Source organism: Borostomias antarcticus (genome assembly GCF_949987555.1).
Source record: "Borostomias antarcticus genome assembly, chromosome: 5".
NCBI classification, from domain to species: domain Eukaryota; kingdom Metazoa; phylum Chordata; class Actinopteri; order Stomiiformes; family Stomiidae; genus Borostomias; species Borostomias antarcticus.
Window position 1 is genome coordinate 31953947 of NC_140238.1, and position 8485 is coordinate 31962431.

At 53.1% G+C, this 8485-nt stretch overlaps 1 protein-coding gene across 1 annotated transcript in view; it reads left to right on the forward strand.

Moving 5' to 3' along the window:
• Positions 1–5481, forward strand: part of LOC311309451 (cdc42 effector protein 4-like) — a 9659-nt gene extending 4178 nt beyond the window's left edge. The window contains exon 2 of the mRNA XM_084438748.1: positions 4111–5481. Within this exon, the coding sequence (XP_084294874.1) occupies positions 4349–5437 (1089 nt within the window). The 5' untranslated portion in view covers positions 4111–4348 and the 3' untranslated portion in view covers positions 5438–5481. The remainder of the gene's footprint in view (positions 1–4110) is intronic.
• The last annotated feature ends 3004 nt before the right edge of the window (positions 5482–8485 follow it).

Consider the following 8485-nt stretch of genomic DNA (forward strand, 5'->3'; position numbering starts at 1 on the left):
TGTGGAATGTGTCTCTCTGCTCTCTCTCTGCTCTCTCTCTCTCTCTCTGCTCTCTCTCTCTCTCTGCTCTCTCTCTCTCTCTCTCTCTGCTCTCTCTGCTCTCTCTCTCTCTGCTCGCTCTCTCTGCTCTCTCTCCCTGCTCTGTCTCTCTCTCTCTCTGCGCTCTCTCTCTGCTCTCTCTCTCTGCTCTCTCTCTCTCTCTCTCTCTCTGCTCTCTCTCTCTGCTCTCTCTCTACTCTCTCTCTCTCTCTCTACTCTCTCTCTCTCTCTCTGCTCTCTCTGCTCTCTCTCTCTCTCTGCTCTCTCTCTCTCTCTCTCTCTCTCTCTCTGCTCTCTCTCTCTCTCTCTGCTCTCTCTCTCTGCTCTCTCTCTCTCTCTCTCTCTCTCTCTCTTTCTATTCTGCTCTCAGAATGCCGACGCTGGAGTGTAGATGGAGCCCAGCTGTGTCTGTCCTCTGTCTTCTGTCATCTGTCCTCTGTCCTCTGTCCTCTGTCATCTGTCCTGTCTTGTCGTCCTTGCTGGTCCATGCAGGCGGAATGTCGTCCGCCTGCTGTTTGTGAAGTCATTCCTCCCTTGGTGACCCCATCGTTCCCACGGTCACCCCCCTTCCCAGGCCCTCTGCTGCACACACACACACACACACACACACACACACACACACACAGTGACACACAGCTAATAGGCCCCAGAGTCACTTCTGATTGGTTGGATCTGTGTGTGATACTGTGTCTGTTTTTTACTGCAGGTTGTAGTGAAAGTAAACAGCCTGTCTGGTTTAGTACGGCCAGACTTTCAGAACCCCCACGTGTGTGTGTGTGTGTGTGTGGGGGGGGGGGGGGGGTTTGTGGGGAGGAGCAGGGGGATGTGTGTGTGTGGGGGGGGGCAGAGGGATGTCTCCATCTTTCATCAATCAATCAATCAAATCAAGCTTTATTTGTATAGCGCATTTCATACCCAGAGGCAACACAGTGCGCTTTACAGAGAAACAAGGGAGGAGGACATAGGTCCCACCCCTACATATTCCAGAGGGAAGCAAAAAGACAGTATCACCCGGGGGGAAGATAAGTGAGCTGTAAAAATTCTTCCCTGACCCCTCATGCTTGTTTTTCTCTGGTCTTTCCTCCCAGAAGCGCTTGTCACATAACCGCTGGTCCCTCTTTGTTTGATGTGCTTTGAATTATTTCTGCCACCGCTTTGCTTCTGGCAAAACATGTCTGCAAATGTCGCTGTCGTTTCACAAACAAACATATTTTATAACCCAGTTGCGAGCTTTGGCCTGGTCCATCAGAAGGCCGTGGAAACTGGACATGGAGACTTTTTGACTCTCCGTGCCTCAATAATGTTCTGTTTCTCTCACGGTTCTGTCACCCTCCCTCAACTAGTCTACTGGTGTCATTCATTCCTTTCACCATTTTGTACGACTCTGTGATGAGCATATTCGGTGCTGCTTTACACCAAAAAAAGGATTATACCTATTGTTGTAGTTACTGTAAGAGTCAAGTGAAAAACAGATCAGGATCGGTTGTTGTTCTTGATGCATGTGCGCGTGTGTGTGTGTGTGTGTGTGTGTGTGTGTGTGTGTGTGTGTGTGTGTGTGTGTGTGAGTGAGAGTGAGAGAGTGTGTGTGGGGTGGTGGGGAGGAGCAGGGTGTTTGTGTGTGTGTGGGGGGGTGGGGGGTGGGGAGGAGCGTGTGTGTGTGTGTGTGTGTGTGTGTGTGTGTGTGTGTGTGTGTGTGTGTGTGTGTGTGTGTGTGTGTGTGAGAGAGTGTGTGTGGGGTGGTGGGGAGGAGCAGGGTGTTTGTGTGTGTGTGGGGGGGTGGGGGGTGGGGAGGAGCAGGTGTGTGTGTGTGTGTGTGTGTGTGTGTGTGTGTGTGTGTGTGTGTGTGTGTGTGTGTGTGTCCGCGCGCGCGCGTGTGTGGTTTCGGGGCTGCAGAAAGCATCAGGCTTCACACACAGGAAACGCTTGCAGGAGGGAGTTTCCATGGAGACAAGAGGCAGGTAAGGGCATTAACAGGAAGTGGAGAGGCTCGTCTGGCAGAGAGAGAGAGAGAGGGGTGGAGACAGACGAGGAGGGCGCGACGTGCGACTGGCAGAATAGCTTAACCACGCAGCCGAACCTTCCCAGTGGCTGCCCCCAAGAATTCTGCCTTCATAAATATCTCATGAGAGCTGAGAGGAGGAGAGGGGGGTGGGGCTGGAGGAGGGTCGAGCGTTTTGACGGCTCTTCATGGTGGTCTGAGGGTAGACAAAGGAGGACGCAGAGCAGACAGAACTGTGCAGCATTAAAGGGATGTGCCATAGAGAGAAGAAGCGACCTGCAAAAGCAATGGCAAGCAAAGGTAAGCAGTGTATTTGAGTGGCATTGGCATAGGACTAGTATGAATTGGTAAAATACACATATAGTTTTGTGTGTTTTCATCATGGGCGTGGGACACGTTGTGGATTATCCTGGTTTATAGTAGGGCTCTGTAGTATGCATGGTGTGTAACATCTCTCCTGGTTGACTGAGGTGGAGGAATGGGTCCTGAGGTGGCTAGCTGTAGCCCGGGCCTGGGCCTGGGCCTGGGGGGAGAATGGGTCCGAGGATACCTGGCTGCAGCATGAGCCTGGGTCCCGAGGTGCCTGGCTGTAGCATGGGCCTGGATCCCAAGGTACTGTAGCTAGCTGTAGCATGGGCCAGGGTCCCGAGGTAGCTAGCTGTAGCATGGGCCTGGGTCCTGAGGTAGCTAGCTGTAGCATGGGCCTGGGTCCTGAGGTAGCTAGCTTAGCATGGGCCAGGGTCCTGAGGTAGCTAGCTGTAGCATGGGCCAGGGTCCAGAGGTAGCTAGCTTAGCATGGGCCTGGGTCCCGAGGTAGCTAGCTGTAGCATGGGCCTGGGTCCCGAGGTAGCTAGCTGTAGCATGGGCCAGGGTCCTGAGGTAGCTAGCTGTAGCATGGGCCAGGGTCCTGAGGTAGCTAGCTGTAGCATGGGCCTGGGTCCTGAGGTAGCTAGCTGTAGCATGGGCCAGGGTCCTGAGGTAGCTAGCTGTAGCATGGGCCAGGGTCCTGAGGTAGCTAGCTGTAGCATGGGCCTGGGTCCTGAGGTAGCTAGCTTAGCATGGGCCTGGAGTGAGGTCACTGCTAGAGCTGCTGTTTTGACCGCAGGCTCAGTAGGCTGTTTCTCCATCTCTCTCTCTCTTTTTCTCTGACCCATATACGTAAAGTAGTTCCCATGCTGCGTCATCCGTCTTCGCCCAGGGACCCAGTTCTGTCTGACCACCACAACACAACGGCCTGGTTTCCATGGCCTGGATAGTACTCGCCTTCTGGACAAGGTTATTTTTACACCGCTAGCTGCAGTACACAAGAAAACATGGGAAAGATTCAATGACAGTAGGAAAACAAACTCTAGAAGTTCTGTGTTTTAGAGTCGGTCAAGCTTTCTTCCACATCCTTCACGGTAATAGAAAGCCTGGCTGTTTCGCCTCAGTGTGTGTGTTGGTCTGTGGTCTGGTGTTTGGGACCTCAATTGTAGCCTTGGTCGTTGTAGTTCTTTATGTCATTTCCAATGAAGTTCAAAACATCCATGTCACATTTAGATGTTTGCACCATGCTGTTTATTATCCTACACTCTAGCATTGATGGTTTCAGCGCCTGTAATTAAAGGAATAGTTAAAATTCCTAGATTGGCTTTTATAGGCTTTACGGGAGTAAAGAAAAAAAAACAAGATGGCCGCAAGCATTCGTCTTACTGCAGAGGTTAATCTACAGATAGGTCAGCCAAAGCGGCTAAACTCTACCCCAGGACTCCTGGTCCTCTCTACCGCCGTATCTCACTATTGATTGAAGCCTCTTTGTTTTGCGAGTTTGACACCGAGGGGCACAGAGTCCTCTTATCACCTATCGGACGGACTGTACCACTGCTCTCTGAGAGGGGTGTTATCAGATGGAGGAGGCGTCTGGTACTGTCCATGTAGATCAACAGATTTGAGTAAACATGACCTCTTCCCCCTACTCTTACAGGATTGGATAAAGCTGGTTATTGGCAGCGTAGCCTCCGGGCTCTGAGGGCCAATAGCTGTTCAGTATTCTCTTCTGTCCTCTCATGCGATTTCTCTTTTTCTAATTTCAGAACGAGATAAACTTGACTGGAACTGAAGACCAGGGCTGTTATCGTTTCCGGGGACTGCAATGAGCGTGACAAGGAGTGTCTTGGATTGGTGTTCACCTTGAAGACCTCCCCGGCGTCTCGTAGTATCGTACCTCCAGGGCTCCCCGGTAACGAGGCCTCTGACGGTGACAAAGCAGTCGCACCCGCCTGTGTGTGTGTGTGTGTGTTTGTGTGTGGAGAGAGAGAGCGAGCGGCCGCCATGCCCATCCTGAAGCAGCTGGTGTCGGGCTCGTCGCAGACCAAGCGTCGCTCGCGCATGGACCTGACCCGCGAGATGATCAGCGCCCCCCTGGGCGACTTCCGCCACACCATGCACGTGGGCCGCAGCGGCGACGCCTTCGGCGACACCTCCTTCCTCAGCACGCGCTCCGGCGAGCCCCCCGCCGCCGCCCGCGAGGCCGAGCCCTCCTTCCCCCGCTCGCCCCGCCCGGGCCTGCTGTCCCGCACCTTCAGGAGCAGCAAGCGCTCCCAGTCCGTCACCCGGGTGGACGGGTACGACGACGGCGGCGCGCCGGCGCTCTCCGGGGACTCGCCCGCCTTCGTCAAGAACGCCATGTCGCTGCCGTTCCTCAACGACGACGACGAGGACGCGTGCCAGGCGGAGGGCGGCCGCGTGCGGAAGAGCCTGTCCACCAGCCCGCTGAAGCAGCTCTGCGACCTTGACCTCCGACCCTCCAACGGGGCCGCCTGCGCCGCCGCCCGCTCCCTGGAGCTGGACGAGAGGAGCTTCGGGGAGCTGACGGAGCTGCCGTGCCACGTGCAGCACTACGGCGGCGGCGGCGGGGGGATGAAGCGCGCCGATTCGGTCATGTCCTTCCACGTGGACCTGGGGCCGTCCATGCTTGGGGACATCCTGGACGTGATGCAGAAGGAGGACGACGACCTCGGCTACGAGGAGGGCGAGGGACGCGCCTCGCCGCCGCTCAGCGTCCGGGGGGAGGAGGAGGCGGAGGAGGAGGAGAAGGCGGAGGAGGTGGGAGAGGAGGAGGAGGAGGACGAGGAGGCGCCGCAGCAGGCCTCGGCGCGACCCCCCGGCTCGGCCGATCCGGAGCGGGAGTGCGGGGGCCCCTACACCCCGGAGTTCACCCCGGAGACACGGCCCCGACGCCTGCAGCACCTGGACAGCTGCTCCGTGTCCAGCTCCGGCTCCGCCGCCCTGGAGGACCGGCCGCCCGGCCAGAACCTCGGGGGGGACGCGGACAGCGCCAACTTCAGCTCCCCCCCGGAGGAGGAAGGCAACTTCTCCTCCTTCATGGAGGACGACGAAGACGACGAGATCCGCGTATGAAACTACTCTAGAACCTCCCGGAAACCCGATGGACAGGGAGTCCAGAACGGGGGTCTCTAAGAAAGCACCCGCCCCTCTGGGGGGGTGTGTGTTGGGGGGGGGGGGGGGGTGTTGAACAGAACTAAGTGTCTATGAGGTGGGTTCTGTGGGAGAACCAGATGGGAGTACGTGGGCGTTGGGAGTCGGTTCTTCCTGCAGGAGAGAGTCTGAGGGATGATTCCGTCTGGAGGACTAGAAGCGCCATCTGTCAACTGGCTTCTCTCATCACAGTTGACACAGTCACTGTCTGACTGTCTGTCTGTCTGACTGACTGACTGACTGACTGACTGACTGACTGACTCTGTCTGACTGACTGTCTGACTGACTGTCTGACTGTCTGACTGACTGACTGACTGACTGACTGACTGACTGACTGACTGACTGACTGACTGACTGACTGACTGACTGACCAACTGTCTGACCGACTGACTGAAACGAAATAACAGACTCAAGTGTTAGCTAAATGTGGAACATTCCAGAAGGGGACAGGCATTCCCTACCCAAGAAATGTGTATAACCCAAACTTTGACCACTTCTCTCCTCTCACTATACTCTGTCGCTTCCATCTTCACAGACACGTTTTCTTTTGAGTTCCTGTTCCGTTTTCCTCTGTTCTGATTGGCTAGACGTGGTGTTGTTGGTGTATTGGACTGGTCTGGTCTACGCCGGGCAGAGGGCGTCCTGGTAGTGATGGTGTCTGTCACAATAAAAGGGACCTGTGTGTGTCTCTCTAGGCCAGCTGTGCTGTCACAACCCCCCCCCCCCCCTCCGTTTTACACAGTGTACCAACATCAATCGCAGCTGACATTTTGTGATACTTACTCAACCTCGCCGGCGTTTGTATGCCGCTGCGCAGCCATTTCCTGCTATAAAAGTGTTGAGTTTGCAGGACCAGAGGACTTTTCTCACTGTTTGCCCAACTCTGAGGACTCAACTCCTCTCTAACAATGTGTGTAGATTAGGGTTGGCTGAATCATAAAGCTGGTATAGACACACAGGCCTGGGGTAGAACTACATTCTGTGGTTAAAACAGGAAGCTCGAGCACTTGGCTTGTGTGTACACCTAACTGTATGCGAGACCGTGCTCAATGTGTGTGTTCCAACTTCTTCTTCCTCTCACTGTTTAAATAATTCACTTTTGTATACGCTGGGTCAGCAGAAGTCAGCGTTCTCAGATGTTTGTGACAAACTATTATTTGATAAATGATGAGTTACATTAGGATTTTTATTTTTAGTCTCAGTCCTGTTTTGCAATCATTTTGAAACTAAACAGTGTCAGGTGACCACATCCTTCCTGCGCCAAAACCTCTCTGAACATCTGCAGTGGTGAAAGTGTGTCGGGTGTTTGAATCCACGGATGTTGCTCGCTCTAGAACCAGAGATGGCTGCTCGTGCGAAGAAGGCCCAGCTCTCTCTCAACTACTGGAAAAGACTCACGGGTTCGATATCCCTGAGCAGCACCAGGGCACCAGGAAGCACTGCTTAACCAGACACTAAATATGGTCAAGTGAATCTTCTCTATGTTGATTCTATCTCAGTGTTTGAGCAGATGATATATCTTGATGTGAAAATGTAACTACATCCAACTGAAGTGTGTGTGTGCGTGTGTGTGTGTGTGTGTGCGCGTGTGTGTGTGTGTGTGTGTGTGTGTGTGTGTGTGTGTGTGTGTGTGTCTGGAAAAGGGCTACTTAAAAAAGAACAGAGCCCCAAAGGTAGCTGTCCAAATACGCGTTAAGAATATTTCATGTTGACATCAGCCGTGCGAATGACAGCGTTTAGACTGTATGGCTTCTCTTATCTCTAGCAGTCATGAAAAATGAATATGGCGTGATCACATGGGCTCTCTCAGCCATAACTGAGTCTGACAAATGTGCCAAATCAGTTTCTGTAAAGATATATCACGTTGGTCAAGGAGCTCACCGTTATGAAAGCCTGTCAAATCTCCCTTGCATCTTTGCCATTTTTTGATTGGTTCCAAGTACTGCTTCGAGCCAGAAAGAAAATAAATTGCCCTGATGCTCACAGAAAAGTGAGAAACAGAAGAATGTTGACTTGAGCTGTTACAGGATCGGACTACCTACTGTTCCCTTTCCAGTTACTGCTTCAACACTAATAAACAGTAGTGTGCATTAACAGATTCAACTGTAAAACACCCATGGTCAAACGGTATGAGGGGTATAAATATGGACTCCCAGTTGTTATTTCCCGTGTGTGACGAAGCTGTATAATTTTCCCTGGCTCTCTTGTCTTATTATCTTTGTGTAAGAATAATGTCCCTTTCCCTCCTAAATAACTGATATATTTTTCAATAAAAGTCAAGCTGGGCATCTTTACCTCAGAGTCTTCATTTCCCATGAGTCATTGCTCTGCTCTCTCACAAATGGGAGCAAGAGACAATGTTGTCTCCTCCTTCCAGAGCGCCATGTTAAGCGAACAGTTAATAGATAGAGTAGCGTGATGTTATTCTCTTGCTGAAACCCCAGATCTCCCCCCCGAGGAGCTTTGCTTCTTTTTTCTCTCTTTTCATACGAGGACGGAAGGAAGCAATTCCAGAGAAGTTGAACGGTTGCTTCTACTCATGCAGCGCAGTGGGTCTCCCCTGGAGAACTCTGGCCTAAGAAAGAGAACCAGGAGAGACCTCTGGCCTGAGAGAGAGAGAACCAGGAGAGACCTCTGGCCTGAGAGAGAGAGAGAACCACGAGAGACCTCTGGCCAGAGAGAGAGAGAACCAGGAGAGACCTCTGGCCTGAGAGAGAGAGAGAACCAGGATAGACCTCTGGCCTGAGAGAGAGAGAACCAGGAGAGACCTCTGGTCTGAGAGAGGGAGAGAACCAGGAGAGACCACTGGTCTGAGAGAGGGAGAACCAGGAGACCTCTGGCCTCAGAAAGAGAACCAGGAGAGACCTCTGGCCTGAGAGAGAGAGAGAACCAGGAGAGACCTCTGGCCTGAGAGAGAGAGAACCAGGAGAGACCTCTGGCCTGAGAGAGAGAGAGAACCAGGAGAGACCT